The 17,421-nt window shown below is 38.3% G+C and overlaps 1 protein-coding gene across 1 annotated transcript; it reads left to right on the top strand.

The window, feature by feature from the left end:
• Positions 1-4,009: 4,009 nt before the first annotated feature.
• C1QTNF6 (C1q and TNF related 6) lies at positions 4,010-8,718 on the top strand. The gene is made up of 2 exons (XM_014056028.2): positions 4,010-4,254; positions 5,276-8,718. Exons 1-2 carry the CDS (start codon positions 4,011-4,013, stop codon positions 5,821-5,823), a joined length of 792 nt encoding a protein of 263 aa, XP_013911503.1. The 5' UTR covers position 4,010; the 3' UTR covers positions 5,824-8,718.
• The last annotated feature ends 8,703 nt before the right edge of the window (positions 8,719-17,421 follow it).

Below are 17,421 nucleotides of genomic sequence, written 5' to 3'. Positions count from 1 at the left end.
TGATAAGATGAGTGAACTTCAAACTCCAAAAACTTCCCAGCATGGAGAATTCTGGGAATTGGAGTCCTCATATTTTAAAGCATACAAGCTGGGGACTTCCAGGAATTGAAGGTCATGCATCTTAAGTTGTGCAGGGGAAATTTGGAAGTTGTTCTACATGTGTTTTTTAAGTTGCTGAGGTTGAGAAAGATTGCAGTAGAGCACAAAGAGGCATAACTGAGAATGATATGGGAAGAGCAACTAGGGCCAATAGATAAAGATATACAATAATAATAAAGTCTTGTGAAGGTTAGAAGGCCAGGAGTTCCTGCAGAATATAGCAGGCAGCCTAATTGTGAAGTCAGATTCCAGCCACCAGAACAGTGAGGAAAGTGGGCTCATGGGAGACCCAGCCCTACTTTTACAGCAACACACACCCTAGGCATAATTCAAAACCATCTCCACTATGCGAATTGCAATGCATAGGGGAGGTAGGAGGTATTAACCTTGTTACAAAAGGGAAAATTAGGCCTCCTCCGAGTTCCATCCGCCAGTCAGTGTCGACTGGCAACTACGCGGAGGAGAGCCTTTTCAGTAGTAGCTCTGACCCTTTGGAACGATCTCCCCGTGGAGATTTGCACCCTCACCACTGTCCAGACCTTCCGCACAGCCCTCAAGGCCTGGCTATCCCGTCAGGCCTGGGGATAAAGATTCTAATCCGTCCCCACCCGAATGATGAATGAATGTTGTGTTCTATTTTTACTTATGTATTGTCTCATGTCTTGTCTTGTATTCCCCTCCCCACAAATTGTAAGCCGCCCTGAGTCCCCTCAGGGAAAAGGGCGGCCTATAAATAATCTAGGAAAAAAAATCAAATACTTTGATATCAAAATGCCTCAGCCCAACATCAGTAGTGGGCTACAGCAAGATGAAGGTCTGATTATGGAGAAATAACAATAACATTTAGACTCTTCACGGTGTTTTACAGAGCCGAGGTGGCGCAGTGGTTAGAGTGCAGTACTGCAGGCCACTTCAGCTGACTGTTAGCTGCAGTTCGGCGGATCAAATCTCACCGGCTCAAGGTTGACTCAGCCTTCCATCCTTTCAAGGTGGGTGAAATGAGGACCCAGACTGTGGGGGCAATATGCTGACTCTGTAAACCGCTTAGAGAGGGCTGAAAGCCCTATGAAGCGATATATAAGACTAACTGCCATTGCCATTGCCATTACAGCCCTCTCTAAGTGGTTTACAGAGTCAGTAAATTGCCCCCAACAATTTGGGTCCTCATTTTACCCACCTCGGATGGAAGGCTGAGTCGATTTTGAGCTGGTGAGGATTGAACTCCTGGCAGTGGGCAGAGTTAACATGCAATACTGCATTCTAACTACTGCACTACTATGGTGCCATAATGTTCCGAAACAGTAAGTGACTCATCTTAATGCCACATGATAGTCACATGGATAAGCCCTATTTGAAAAATTACAACAAACTGCATCCTTTAGTAGGTAAGCAACTTACCACAGAGATAACCTGAGGAGAAACCACTCCAAATAAGTTTTTGCTCTATTTCAAAATATTTTAATGTAATCTTTTAATTTAAATAATGACATTGATTTAAGGATAGTAATGTTGTTTAAGGACATTTGGGCTACTATTTTCCCATCTTCTCTTCACCAGTAATCAATATTTTAGTTACTTCCTATTCAGCTGTTTCATTAGGACTTCCTTCCAAGGACAACTACCTTCACAAAAGCACTGAAAAAATGTAGCAGGGCTTAAGTCATCAAAGTGAAGAGATTGAAATCTAGATATTATCATGGCTTTAATTAAAATACAGGTTAAAGTGAGGGTAAAGGACAGTGAAACAAGTTAATTGTTTAAGGACAGCTTTAATTAAAAACTGTTGATGGGAACTAGGGGGCAGTAACATCAAGGTGATCTTGGCTGATCTTAGAAAGGTAAGTAAGGGAAGAGCATGATCAATACTTGGAAAAAGAGATTAACTCTAGGGTTGAGGACTACCCTGGGCAAACCTAAAGGAAAAAAACCAGTAACCCAATCCAATCCTTGAAGAAGGTTGTTGCAATCTGCTTTCATACTATCAAGAAAACTATATGGAAATGTACATACTTTTTACTAGGAATTGAGCACAATTCAGGGATTGCTTACTTTAAAAAAGCACTATAGCTAAAAATGATAACTGCTCATTTTATGGATTTTTGTAGCTAAACTGTTTACAGACAGTCAGTTGTAAGGCCAAAACAATATATTATTTTCTTCTGTTCAATTGCATCCAATTTTTGGAGACTGCCTCAACAAGCTAGATATGGCAAGGGAAATCAGGAGGCTTTGCAGAAATAATAGAAAATGATTTTGACAGTACTGGATCTTTGGTGTAAATGCTAGAGATATTTTTACCAATATAGTTTTTTTTCATCTTACATTTCTATTTCCATTCAGAGAAATGGAAGGAAAAAACATTCATCCTAAAGGGATCAGTTTTACAGTCAGCTTCACTTACTATAAGACATAATTTGTTTATAGATCACCTTGTGATCTGTATTGAACAACTGAGGAATAAACATTTTCCCTTCCATCACAGCATCAATTAATAACTTGTACAGAATGGAGACAGAAAATATCTGTACAAAAGGAATTTATTTGTTTTTTATTTCCTCCCAAATTAAATTCTAGAATCAATACATTTATTAAAGTATAAGTAGCCCTTGACTTATGACCACAGTTGGGACCAGAATTTTGTTCACTAAGAAATGAGGTTGTTAAGCGAATTATCACATGACTGGATCCAATTCTGTTATCATTGTTCCTGTGGTCATTAAGCAAATCACATGGCTGTTAAGTGAATCATGATTATGAAGTAAATCTGGCTTCCTATTTGTCAGAAGCCAGCAAGGAAGTTCACAAATCACAATGATGTGACCCAATTAAAATATAGCAATAATTTTGAATGTGAATTGGTTACCAAGTACCTAGATTATAATCAGGTAACCAAGGGGATGGTGTGATGGTCATAACTTTGAGGACAAGTCATAAGTCTCTTTTTCTGAGACCAATGTAACTTTGAACTATCATTAAATGAATTGCTGTAAGTTGAGGATTACCTCTACAACATTTTGAACTCATAGATGCTTTGAGTGTTATCCAAAGAAAGCATTATTAGTGGCTGGGAAGTAAGAACAATAAAACGAATGATCAGAAGGAAATCTCAAAAGGTGTTTTTGCAAAAGGCAACTGGACATTGTTTTACCTTGAGGAAGTTGTTTCACTTCTCATCCAAGAAGCTTCTTCAGTTCTGAACAGAGTCAAAACTGAAGAAGCTTCTTACAGGAGAAGCAATAGCAGTAGTAGACTTATATACCGCTTCATAGGCCTTTCAGGCCTCTCTAAGCGGTTTACAGAGAGTCAGCATATTGCCCCCAACAATCTGGGTCCTCATTTTACCCACCTCGGAAGGATGGAAGGCTGAGTCAACCCTGAGCCGGTGAGATTTGAACCGCTGACCTGCTGATCTAGCAGTAGCCTGCAGTGCTGCATTTAACCACTGCGCCACCTTCACCTAAATGAAGCGAAATGTCTTCCCCAAGGAAGTCCAATTGCCTTTTGAGAAAGCACCTTTGAGACTACCATGTCCTGGATATGACTGAGAATCTCCATAGATAATCAGAGGGAAATGAAATGTAAAGAGTTCAGTTGGGGCATGCTACTTGTAGCAATATTAGCCATTCACAGAATAGTTGTTTGGTGTGGCACAAAACATTTCCCCTTGATTGGCATATTGTAGTGGGATAAATGACTATTTCTCATGTGTTAAACAAAGATAAATGTCAGAACTAATCAATTTTCAGCCGGTTATTTTGGGATGAAGCTGGTCACTGTAAATCTTCAATGGCAAGGGAATTCTGCTTGCTTGCTTGCCTTCCTTATTATTTCTGAACAGTTCTCAGAGAAAAAAGTAGCTCCATTCTGGTGTCCAATCCTTTTCACTGTTTTTTTTTTCCTTGCAGTTCACAATGAAAATCCTCCAAATCAGCATGCCCCTGGCTTTCCTTGTGCTCCCATTCTTTGTGCTTGGGGCTCCCAGTGAAGAGCTTGGCCAGCAAGAAGTCCCTACCAGCTTGAATGGTTGCAAGAGATGTTGTGATTCTCTAGATGTCCCTGGCTCCTCTGAAGCCAGTCTTGGTACAGACAGACCTCAAGCTTTGCCATTCGTAATGCCAGAAGTTCGTCCATATATCAACATCACAATTCTGAAAGGTAAGCTATTATCATCTGTTACTTTCTGACTCATGCTACCTTCTCGTGGTTTCCTCCTCACTTCATCTCTTTACCTAAATCAAATTGGAAACTTCCCTGGCAGGATCTTGTGATTTGTTTATTTGCCTTAGTAAATCATCATGTATATTATTGTGCTAAAGGCATGCACATCATCTTTCCCAAGCCAATAACTGTCAACCACCATGGAAATGTTTATTTAGGGAAGGAATAATTAACCACATTAAACCTTTAGTCATATATCCCTCGGCTGCAATGGCCAAACTTGTTGGGAAATAAGTCCAAAACATCTGGAGTGACAACTTGGAAAATTCTGCTATAAAGTTTCATTTGGTTAAAAAGTCTATAGTTAGCACAGATGGCGACCAAAACAGGCAATTTCTTCAGGCAAAATTAAAGCACATTTAATACAGATAAAACAAAGGCCTGTTACAGAAAGTGTAGCCTGTATGTTTTACTTAGATACAGGTTAAACTTAAAATTTTTCTCCATCTGGGTCATTCAAGCATCCTCCTTAGGACAGGATTGGTTGCCACATGTTCTACCCTGTTTCCCTGAAAATAAGACCTCCCTGGATAAGAAGCCCAATTGGGCTTTTGAGCACATGTGCTAAAACAAGCCCACCCCTGAAAATAAGCCCTCCCTAAAAATATTGCAACACAGCAGCAGCCATGAGGTGACCATGCTCGCCGTCTCCTGTACCTAAAAAAAAAAAACCTCCCTGAAAATAAGACCAAGCGCTTATTTTGGGCGTCAAAAGAAAATAAGACCCTGTCTTATTTTGGGGGAAACACAGGTATTATATCCTGCATCACCCCTATGTTCCATCTCCCTTTCTGGAATTTTGTACTATTCTTTAATTATGGTTGCTAGAGATGCTACGCACGCATGAAATTACACTGTAAGGGAGGATTTTGGAGCCCCCACAAGCAATGGTTGTCTTACACAGCTTCTCCCTTTCTTTCTTTCTTTCTTTTTTTCTTTCCTCTCCTTCTTTCCACAGGAGAAAAAGGAGACCAGGGAGAGACTGGAATTCCTGGTAAATGGGGCAAAGAAGGACCACCTGGTGATCGGGGACACCAGGGTCCAAAGGGCAGCAAGGGACAAATGGGAGCACCTGGAGATCCCTGCAAGCACCAGTATGCAGCTTTCTCAGTGGGCCGGAAGAAGGCTCTCCACAGCAATGAAGGCTACCAGGCTTTGATCTTTGACACTGTCTTTGTGAACCTCTATAGCCACTTTGACATGTTTAAGGGTAAGTTCTACTGCTACGTGGCAGGCCTGTATTTTTTCAGTCTCAACGTCCACACCTGGAATTTCAAGGAGACCTACATGCACGTCATGCGGAATGACCAAGAGGAAGTCATTCTCTATGCTCAGCCCAGTGACCGCAGCATCATGCAAAGCCAGAGTTTGATGCTGGAGCTACGGGAGAACGATGAGGTTTGGGTGCGTCTCTACAAGCGACAGCGTGACAACGCCATCTACAGTGACGATGTGGATGTCTACATCACTTTCAGTGGTTATTTGATCAAGCCCAGTCTTGAATAGCTGTTTCCCTCCAAAGCACAAATTCAACCTCTCAACATCCTCTTGATTTCCTGTGAACGTCTGCAAATAATACAGAAAATGACCAACAGATCTGAAAACAGAGAGCACTGAAAAAAAAACTTTTATTTTCTTTTGAGAATGCCAACTGGGAAAAAAATATTCATGGGTCAAAAAAAAAGACCCTCCAGAAAAGTTTTGCTGATTTATGTGTCCTTCTCAATACTAGATGTGATTGTAAGGTACGAGCTGAAAATCCTAAGCAGCCTCATGAAATTTCTGTACCTGCTAACTCAGAATCATTTTGTAAACATCTTTGTTTGGACATAACACTTCCTAAGCAGAATGTTCTAATTTAGATTGTTTACATGAGGTAAACTCTTTGAGGTACCTCAAGTGAGATAAGTTACCGTATCTTATCTACAAATCTACAAACCACATGTAGGTGCCTGACAGCCCTCTTCTGTTTGCTAAGAATTCCTGGTGAGAAGCCTTGTATGACTGATAGTTGCCATCACCTTAACAAAATTTACCTTTGTAAATGTTCTATAAGGTTGGCAAATGTAACTGTGATCTGTGCATCTGTCTAATGGACATGCAGTACACTGTATAACGCTGTAGGGATCTCTTCCATCACTATGTTAAACATATGCAGGGTTAGGATTTATCCCAGGTGGCAAAAGAGTAGAAATAATGCTTCCAATTTATCCCCCAAATCAGAAGATTCCTAAAGAGGTTCCATGCTGGTGCCTAAAATTATATTGTAATTGATTGAATCCCAGCAAATCTATAAACATATTACAGCAGGATCCATTTTCCTTCAACTGACCTAGATTAATATTACAGACTTTCCCATAGGCAGGTCACACAAAGGCCATAATGTGGGCAAAATAATCAGTGGGGTTTCCTTTACTATCATTGTGATCTGACATAATGGCTCGTGATAGAATTAGTGATTGGAGCAGGGCAGGGCTTCAGATTCTAAGGGATAAATTCTTTGAAGAATTTCTACATAGCCCCTGGCAGTAACTTGTTAAAGCTAAGAGATCTATTCCAAAGATTATGGTGCAACTGCATTTCTATGTTGCTGTTTTAAGATATTTCCAACATGTGCTATATGTTGCTCCCCATGTTCCGAAGTATCTTCCCCCTTCAAGCTTAAGATGCTGTGCAGCCACTACTGGTTAGTTGGGGAAACTATTTATTGTAAGGGCAAAGGATCCCAAGGAATTATAAGCAAAAGAAAGATACAAGTGGCTTGCATATCAGCTTCTCTCATTGAGGGAAGCAAATGCCATTTCTACATATGGAGCATTCTCTTGCTAAAGCTACAAAAGAAATAGGCTACTCCAAGGATGGAAAAACATGAAGAGAAGAGTTTCTAGGGGGAACTTTTACCTTTTGATTCTCACATGAGACCTGCAATAAAATATGGCAAAGTGCATAGTCATTCAAAATCCAGCATACCCTCTTCCAGGAAACAGCATTTTATTCTCCTCTTTCCTTAGTTTTCCATTCCCCTGCTCTCCCAAGAGTAACCATCAAATAAGTGCAAAATATGCTGTTTGGGGGATCGAACATTTGGAAGAATTATCTATGCTGTCATTCAAAGAGTGATCTAAAACTTAACCTTCCATCCAGAAGTGTCCATCTAGAATTTTTTCTCTCTATCACATCAGGATAAATCACAATTGTTCAAGAGGATATAAAGGCACATTTCTTTTCCTATCTATTCCAATTTCCACTCTGCCATTAAGTATAAGTTAGATGACACGCATCCCTTTATTCCCCAAATCACTGCTTATCTGTGTTAAATGCTGACCTACCTTACAGTGTTGTGGTCAGGATATCAATCATCTTCTACCAACCTGATACCTTGCAGATAAGGCAGGATTATAACCTCCACTGCATCTGTTGCAGTTCAACATATCTGGAGATGCAAGTTTGGGGAAGATTGCTTTAAGTAAAGCACTGAGCACTTCCTAAAATGTGACTTAGATCAGTGGTGGGATTCAGCCAGTTCGCACCACTTCGGGAGAACCGGTTGTTAACTTTCTGAGCAGTTTGGTGAACTGATTGTTGGAAGAAATCATTAGGGCAAGGAACCAGTTGTTAAATTATTTGAATCCCACCACTGACTTAGATGCTAAAGAATTTCTATTACAATGCACTGTGTTTTTTTGTGTATAGATGGGGAAGATACACAGACCCTACTATATGCATTAGCTGCCTATTCCACTCACAGGCAATTGCAAACCAAGAGCTTCTCAGTTTATTTTTTTTTTAAAGGGAAATAGACAGAACATGCATTTTTTTATTTTGACCCAGTGGGTAACCTTGTAAGGCAGGCTATGGGAAGTATCAGGATGCCTGTTTTTGTAATACAGGGAAAGCTATAGCTGATTGCATAACAATCTGAATTCCTGCTCTCTGCAAAGTAGTAGTTTTAAAAACCAGCTGTTGGCTATATGCAACACATGGCGTCCCTGTGTCTCCAGAGGGAACAACCAGAATTTCTAGGACTGAATTGCTTCCAGATGTGAGAACTGAACTCTTTGAGCCTTTGCCTCCATTCCTGTCTCAGCAGAACTCCCTCAAGTGCTTCTATTGGGAAGCAGCGTCTAATGTTACAAGGACAAAGTTTGTGTATAGTTTTTATGAGGCTATAGGCCTACTTTTTGGTGCTATATAAAACCTTTATCATTCTTGGTGCTAATGAGACCTTTTTGATGCAAAATTTGAAAAAAATATTTTGAATTTGCTGGGAGATATGCTGGAGATAAGAGAAACAGGAAAGCCTATGGAATTTATGGTGCTTTGTGGAAATCATCAAACAATGCTTTGTGTCTATGTGTGTATATGTGTATATCTTTTAAATATTAAAACTTCTTGATTGCACTTTGAGTTGTCCTTTTCTTCGTGGGGCTTTTTTTCTCTATGAGAAAGATTTTCTATTACAAGATTTTAGCATCCTTGGGAAGAGTACAAATGACACTTTTGATGGAAATATTTCTAAAATATAGGAAAACCAGCATGCAGACTGATGGGAGAAAGCCATTACACGTACTATGAAAAGAGTGTTTAATGCATGAGGAAAATGAGAATAATAACAATTTCCATTTGTCATCAAACACTCCAGGGATCCCCTTTCAGTGCACTGGCCTACCTTGCAGGAACTGAAAAGATGGAAAAGAAGATAGTATGATTTGATTACTAGTTACTAGGTGTTATCTAGTTGGAAGCATCCTCAAATGTGGCTTGCTTTGCCTAATGTTCTGATCATGTGTAAAAATCTCTTAAGTATTTGCCCTTTGGTAGTGTCAAGTGTCTACAAAAGGGCTACAAAGGGAGAAATAAGTCCCTGAATTCTCCCACAACTACATACAGATGTAGTACATTTGCGGTGAATTGGCATTTTGATTAGGAAAACTATTGGAAAAAGTCTAGCTTATGATTTTGTGTAGATTTCTTTCTCCGTCATATCATACAGCCTTTGTAGTAAAATGTTAGCAATATTCAAAAACAGGAGATATGCTCAGTTTTTGAGCACTTGTGCTTAAATTCAGCTACTGCCCATTTGTGGGAAAGTCCTTACAATACTGTTCTTAAGTAGGATGCATGGAGAATCGGTGTTCTCTGTACAGCTTGCAAATGCTGAAAAATATTCATCATAGGATGAAAATTTATAGAAAATGGGAGCTTTTATGTGAAAATGCAATGAATGCCCCACTTCCCTTTTCTTCAGCACATATTGAAATCAATATGCCTTTTCTAGGATTTTAACAAATCTCAATCCAAGTACTAGTGAAATTTATTGTCATGTACAACTCATGCCATATTAAGACTTATAATCTATGTATTAAATGTTAGAAAATAAAAGCATTAGGAAAACATGCTTCATTTTAATAAACTTTTTCTTTCTTTTTTGAAGAAACAAAATTGTCATAGGCTCCAGCTAAGAGTTGTGCTTTGTTTGAAATCAGATATGCTACTGGCAATCCCACTATGTATGTACGTTTATTCTTTTTACCTATATAAAATAGGTAGAATAGGTGGTCTGATTTTAGCATCAAATATGCATGACTTGTCTTGATTCCTTGACTTAATTAGTTTGCCATTACCTGTTTCCTAGGATTGACAGAAAGCAGTTGGTCCAAGCTGGGCTTGTGCCTAAGGCAGGATACAGTCTCTAGCATGGTGTCTTAACCTCCCTCTCCCTTTCCCTTTATCCATCCATCCCACCAGAGTCCTGCAATTGAGGCGGCACTGTAATTGTATAAAATAAATGATATGGGATGGGATAAGATGATAGGTAGGTCAACTGTCTTTTCAACATTCAAGAAACTGAACATGCTATTTATGCAGGGTGTCTTGACAAAATGTGTCTGGTGGTAATGTGCTTATTTTGGCCCTAAATATTGACCCCGTTGTGTGGTTTCCTCTTTCCTACAGGTTTTTGATCTAATAAAAAATCTACATACAGAGGTAGTTTTTGAAAAAAAAAAGTGCTTCTTGGAAGAGAAGTGGTTAGGTTTTTACACCTAATGTAGGCCAAACACGGCTATCTCAAGAACAGCCTGGACTGGCTGTCTTCTTCAAGTTATTTTATCCATCTGTCACTTCTAGCAAGTCTATTAGAAAATGGCCAGATCAGGGATCCGATGGAGTGAGTATAATATGCACAATACATGTGGCAAGATAGTAGTTCTATTGTTAAAATCCATAATAGACCAGTTGTGAGTTCTAGCCAATAAGGTAAAGACTTGCTGCATTCCGGTACTGAGTTAAAATGCGATTATTAACTATAATTCCTACACATAGTATGATGAATTGAATACATACGTGCAAGTACTCATATGTTCCCATATAATCGGAAGACAGAGTCTGACTTTGGGTTGTGAAGCCAAAATATAACATTGGGATTAAATCAATCAATTTAATCACTAATTTCATTCTAAAGGAAATTGATTTATATTTGTATATGTACCACATCCTTAGCCATATTGTTTATACTTCAGTTGCCATGTAAGCCTAAAAATATTAATAAATAGATCATGGTTAACCACAAATAAAAGTGTAATGTGAACTGAACCTCAATGTTTTGGGATTATAAAACATAAAAACCAACTGTGAAGGACTCAAAAGTTCTGATGTTTTGAGCTAAATGTCTTTTGGGCCACTACCCTCTGTCTAAATAATATCCAATCTATATTGATTTATAATAGATCCTACAGAGTTAGTGGAAAAACAGGATTGTATAATTTAGATTAAAAATAAAATAAAATATCCCCTTTCTGAACTCTTTGGCTTCAGTAAAATTTGGGGTCTCATAGAAAACTTTTTTTATATTAAGAATGTAAAAATATTTAATTAATCAATCTGCATTATTGTTATTTGGTCTTATATTCTATTACTAGGGCAGTAATCAGTTCCAGATTCTTTGAATAATTTTAACCTTTCTTATAAGATTTATTAACCTCCCACTCAGTAACAGTTTCTAAATGGGGGAAGTAATGGCTTGACTATCATGCCCTTGCCTTTGAGTTGAGAGAATTGAGGTTCAAAAATTAAAATGAAATACAGTAACAAATTGGTTTTTAATAGAACATATGGATTCTAAAAGCGTGTTCCATTATTTGGTACTCTGTTCCAAATACCGCAGTTGGTGATAATACAGTACATATAAGAAGGGGCTTATGTATCCAGATCTGAGCCATTTAGTTCAATTAAATTGCCATTTATGGTAAAATTTCTCAACATTAATTTTAAGATGAGTGGACTTCAGCTCCCAGAATTGCCCAACCAGCATGCTTTAGAGCAGGGATGTCAAATTGGTGGCCTGCAGGCTGGATGCCCAATCCAGCTCCATTAAGGGGAAAAACATTGTGAAACATCACACGACAGCAACATGACGCCACAAGTTTTGCCACCTTTGCTTTAGCGTGATCGCTTTAAGAGATCTCTTTAAGAAGAAATTGGAAAACCTTTTGTCTGAAATAATATAGGGTTGCCTGCTTGAGCAGGAGCCTAGGAAGATCTCCAAGGTCCCTTCCAATTCTTATTCTGATCATATTCAGGACCAGCTTTTTCAACCATTGCAGCTTTTCTGGTGATTTGTGGTTTCAACATCAGTTTAAAGGAGCCAGTAAGAAAGCACCTGGTAAATAAATTGTGTGCAACTAAAAGCATAGTGGTATACCACAACGATGTAGGTCTCTTTATTACGGGAACAAAAACACATTACCACATATTCTTCAAAAATCGAAAGTGAAAGATCCACCATTTTTCTTCCTTTTCCTCTTAGTTTATTTTCTAAATCCTGCAAAGCAATAAAAGACAATTGGATTCCTTTCATATCTGAGGAATGTATCTTTTCTTATCCTCTCATCTGTCCCACTATCTTCTCCTATTGGTTTGTTATGATTTATCAATGGTTATTTATTATGATCTATGACCTAGTACTTGCTGTTTATATGTACTCTTATGATCTTATGCACTGGAGACAAATTCCTTGTGGGTCCAATCACACTTGCCAATAAAGAATTCTGTGATTCTAAAAGAAGTCCAAAACAACTACACTTTTCTATATTGCCAACCTTGTATGCTACTCCTACCTAGTCCTGTACTATGTTCCCCACTTTAGCCATCCAGGTCAGAAGATCACCAAATAGGTAGGTGACTTCCCCCAAAGTCATTGTCACATCCAGAAAGGGAAAATTGGTCTAGAACTGCTCTAGAATTTGCAAGGACAAATCTAGCCAATGTGTCATTTTTTATTATTCTCAAATTACTGCATTTTGCTCTTGCTACTGCTGTCTTAGTAGCAAAAGCAAACCAAGAACATGCTATATTTTATTATTGTGTCTTGAAAACAGAAATCAGTAGATACTAATCAAGATACTGCCAGTTTGTACAAAATAAGAATTGGGTGTTTTTGATTGATTGTTCTATGCACAGCACTGAACTTTTGCATTGTTGAGGCATTACAGAAGGTTCTGCTTGAATACTATGCCCCGCTAAAGCCTTGATGGTGAATAGAGGCCTTATAAGTCCATCTATCCAGTTTCTCATTTCTATGCATCATCTGTCTGAAAGGGGAATTTTTAAAGGGTCTAGTTTAATGTTGAGTGTTTCTTTTTCTTCCATTCTAGTGCAGTACCTGAGCTGGAGAAAGAATTAGAAAAGGAGGTGATAATACAAAACAAACTGTTGTTAAGTTGAGAACCACCTGTATTTGATGTTAACAAAAATTCATGAGTATACTGCTATATTATGGTTTAGGACAGCCTTTCCCAATCTAGTATCCTTCAAACATGTTGCATAGTCCCAAAGGTGCTCTTTCAGGAGGCAACTGGACTTTCTTGTTTTTTTCTTTGAAGATATTTCACTTCTCATCCAAGAAGCTTCTTCAGCTCTGACAAGACAGTGGGGAATGGAAGGGTTTTCATTATACATTATGTTGTATTATACCTACAGTATATGGCAGATTCTATCAAATCCACATAGCGATGGATTCATTGCCTCAAGCAGCAGTTGGCAGGAATGGAACCAATCAAAACCATGATGATTCTACCAACAAGTAGAGATACAGAAGCAAAACTTGAGCCATCCCCAGGATGCATCTGGAAAGCTCGGTAAATTTTGTACAAGGCCCATTCTGGTGGTGGGGTAAAATATTCTTTTAAAAAAGTTTTCTGGCATTGCAATTCTTTTCAATCATGAAATTTCCTTTTGAAGACTGGAAAGAATAAAGAACCTATTGTTGTGCTAGTTAGAATACAAGATATGAGAGTAGTTGATGCAATTTAATCATAGCATGAAGCATACTATGAGATGAAATAAGAGAAAGCCAACTGCTAGAAGATATGGGGAACCAAATTCACCTTTAATTGAAAAATAGTTAAAAGTAATTGGGGAGGAAGAAACTTTACTTTTCACTGCCTTATTCATATATATATATATAAATAAATAAAAATAAAATGTTTTAGTTGTTATTTATGGTATGTTACCATGTGCTGCTAATGTGGTATTTCATGGTATTCAATTTTTATAATAAAACCAATAAAAATGAAGGAATTGAGACATGTGTTTTAAATTAAGTTGGAATTAATACATTCAGAAAAACTTATCCTTTCTATTAGTCATAAATAAAAGCTAAAACTTTTTAAAGTCTGCAAGACAGGTCTATTGAGGAAATGTTCTAGAAATGAGTGACGCCCTAGAATTGAATTTGGTGCCTCCAAGCCACTTAAAAGAATTATCCTAATTCTTTTTTTCAAAAATTAAGGAAAGAAAAAGAAAGCATGATACAAAAGCATTATATAGAAAAAGAAAGATATAATAATCAGTAAATACCCAAATATTGATTGAAAATGATTCAGTATAGATTAACACATATTTTCACCCCAGGTATCTTTGAACAAAGCTCTCTTAATATGGTTTTCCATTTGAAGAAAAAGGTAATATCTTGTCATGATTTGCAGACCTGAACAGAATTGGATAAAGTGGTTCCCACATTGAGCTAAATGCTTCTTTGCATCCACAGCTACAGTATCATTTTTTTTAAATGGTATTTATGAAGAGTTTATTTATGAGGAAAAAAAACGAATAAAAAAGAAAAACAGAAGGAGCAATGCTAGGAAGAACAGTATCTTTTCTAATATAGTGTGTGTAATAGTGGCCTGTACAACTGACCAGAAGTAAAATATAAACATCCATTTACTGGGAATATCAGTCAAGTAGTATATGAAGAGCATATCCCATTCAGTCTATTCTGTTAATATAGGAGGTGCAACTCTAAGTGATTCATTGCAATGTAGACCTTGAAATACCATATCCTATCTGGAGGCAAAATTTCTAGACCAAACTTCAGCTACTCTATTTTTTCTTAGAAGCCAAGCTCCACATGGGTTGTATGGTTTTCCTTTGTCTTAGAATGTTGGTTAAATATATTAAGATATATGATAGATTAGAGATAGAGATAGAGAGATAGAGAGATGGAGGGAGGGAGGGAGGGGGAAAGAGAGGGAGAGACAGAGACAGAGACAGAGACAGAGACAGAGACAGAGACAGAGACAGAGACAGAGACAGAGACAGAGACAGAGACAGACAGACAGACAGACAGACAGACAGACAGACAGACATGCTGGATCATCATAACCAATATCCTACTTCTAAATATGATACATCCACAAGATCACCTTCTCCTACTTTGGAAGAAAGGTAGCCCTATTCCAAATTCCTATAGGCAGCTTCTCCCAACTCCCAAGATGTGTTGAGGGTCTCAGAATTTCAAGAGAACCTGGGGAATTCTGAGAAAGTTATGTATTCTATAAGAAGTAGCTGAACCCACTTCAGAATTGACTAACCTTTTAGCTATAAAGAATAGGGAATTACTATTTCATACAATAACAAAAAGAAAAAAATGAATTAGCCACCAGCAGTGGAAACAATCTGTGACCTTCATTGTAAATAAACATAGTGAAAGATGTTGCTGGACTCATCAATAATTCTGACAATATGGTTTGTTATGCATGTAAATACTAAGTTAAAAACAGCAATGGAGGTTCTTCCCATGCCAGGATCTGTTGTCCTAAAACATCTGGGGAAAGCAATGGGTTGGGAAAGCCAGATAACCAGGAGGAACTGTTGGAAGCATATACCAAAGAAAACAGATTATTGCTTATTTGTTTCCAAGTAGCACCCAAATAGTAGCCGATAATGCTGCAGACAGTTAGCTTGAAAAAGATGAATCTTAATCTGGCCAAATGTGGCTAGAGAGAATCCAGGAAGATATAAATAAGTTACATAAAATAACTTTCCTCTCCACATAGATTACTTATTTTTGAACATGGCCCCCATTATTTCTGAGTTTTAGAAGAAAACCTATAGGCGGCTGGAGGAGGAGGAGGTTGAGGTGACCAGATGAGCTGCTAAAAGAAAAAGCGGAATGGTCACTGATGCAAACACCAAGCTGATAGGCCAACATTTCGTACCACAATTCAGTTGCTTTCCACTTTTATCTGTTTTAACTCCAAAACTCGCCTATAGTTCACACATATGGGGACCACAACACCCTCCACCACCCACACCGCTTCCTCTGCCTCCCAAGAACTGCAGCCAACCAAAATGTGTGAGCTCACACATGAGCGTCAATGTTCTTCAAGCAACAAACATCACAACTTTTTGAAAAGGTCAATATATTTTTAAAACTTAAAAATACCTCCTTAATTATATTACACTTTGATGTTTAGCTTGGCTGGTTTTTCTTAGAAGCAACTGAGATAGGGGAGGGAAATATTGCTGCAGTAAGAACTCTCAAAGTGCATTGAGAAAAAAACAAACATTTCCAGCCCTTTACTAACATATGACAAACATACTATTATAGGGAGACTAACATCTTGTTTATATCCTTGGAGCAGCAAATTTCATTATTAAAACTTGCATCTCAGCATATACAATCCTGGCCAAAAGTTTTGAGAATGACACAAAGTTAGAAAAGTGAAAAAAGTAAGGTTGTACATTTAGGCAACAAAAACGAAATGCACAAGTACAGTGTAGGTGGTACCTTCCTTAATAGTAGTAACTGTGAGAGGGATCTTGGAGTCCTAGTGGACAACCATTTAAATATGAGCCAGCAGTGTGCAGCAGCTGCCAAAAAAGCCAACACAGTTCTAGGCTGCATAAACAGAGGGATAGAATCAAAATCACGTGAAATGCTAATACCACTTTCTAATGCCTTGGTAAGGCCACACTTGGAATACTGCATTCAGTTTTGGTCGCCACGATGTAGAAAAGATGTGGAGACTCTAGAAAGAGTGCAGAGAAGAGTAACCAAGATGATTAGGGGACTGGAGACTAAAACATATGAAGGAACTGGCTATGTCTAGTTTAATGAAAAGAAGGACTAGGGGAGACATGATAGCAGTCTTCCAATATCTCAGGGGTTTGCCACAAAGAAGAGGTGGATCAACCTATTCTCCAAAGCACCTGAGGGCAGAACAAGAAGCAATAGGTGGAAACTAATCAAGGAGAGAAGGAACTTGGAACTGAGGAGAAATTTCCTGACAGAACAATTAATCAGTGGAACAGCTTTCCTCCAGAGTTGTGAATGATCCAACACTGGAAGTCTTTAAGAAGATGTTGGATAGCCATTTGTCTGAAATGGTATAGGGTTTCCTGCCTAGGCAGGGGGTTGGACTAGAAGACCTCCAATGTCCCTTCCAACTCTGCTATTGTATTCTATTCTATTGTATTGTATTCTATTAATTCTCACAAAGTCTGCTGCTCCAGTGTTGGAAAATCTTTGTGCAGTATAAGTACAAGCATTTGCATAAGTGTCAAAAGCTTTTATTGACAATTACATTAAGTTTATGCAAAGTGTCAATATTTGCAGTGTTGACCCTTCCTTTTCAAGACCGCTGCAATTTGCCCTGGCATGGTGTCAATCAACCTCTGGGCCACATCCTGACTGATGGCAGCCCCTTCTTGCATAATCAATGCTTGGAGTTTGTCAGAATTCATGGGCGTTTGTTTACCAGCCTCTTGAGGATTGATCACACATTCTTAGCGGGATTAAGATCTGGGGAATTTCCTGGTGCT

Source organism: Thamnophis sirtalis, unplaced genomic scaffold, assembly GCF_051295495.1.
Source record: "Thamnophis sirtalis isolate CommonGarterSnake01/CBP01778 unplaced genomic scaffold, rThaSir2_p1.2 scaffold_9, whole genome shotgun sequence".
In the NCBI taxonomy this organism is placed as follows: domain Eukaryota; kingdom Metazoa; phylum Chordata; class Lepidosauria; order Squamata; family Natricidae; genus Thamnophis; species Thamnophis sirtalis.
This window is presented reverse-complemented; position numbering and strand designations above follow the sequence as displayed.

Coding starts and splice junctions, on each gene's coding strand:
- C1QTNF6 (XM_014056028.2), top strand. CDS start 4,011: ATGAAAATCCTCCAAATCAGCATGCCCCTGGCTTTCCTTGTGCTCCCA. Junction 4,255..5,275: donor CAACATCACAATTCTGAAAG/GTAAGCTATTAT, acceptor TTCTTTCCACAG/GAGAAAAAGGAGACCAGGGA.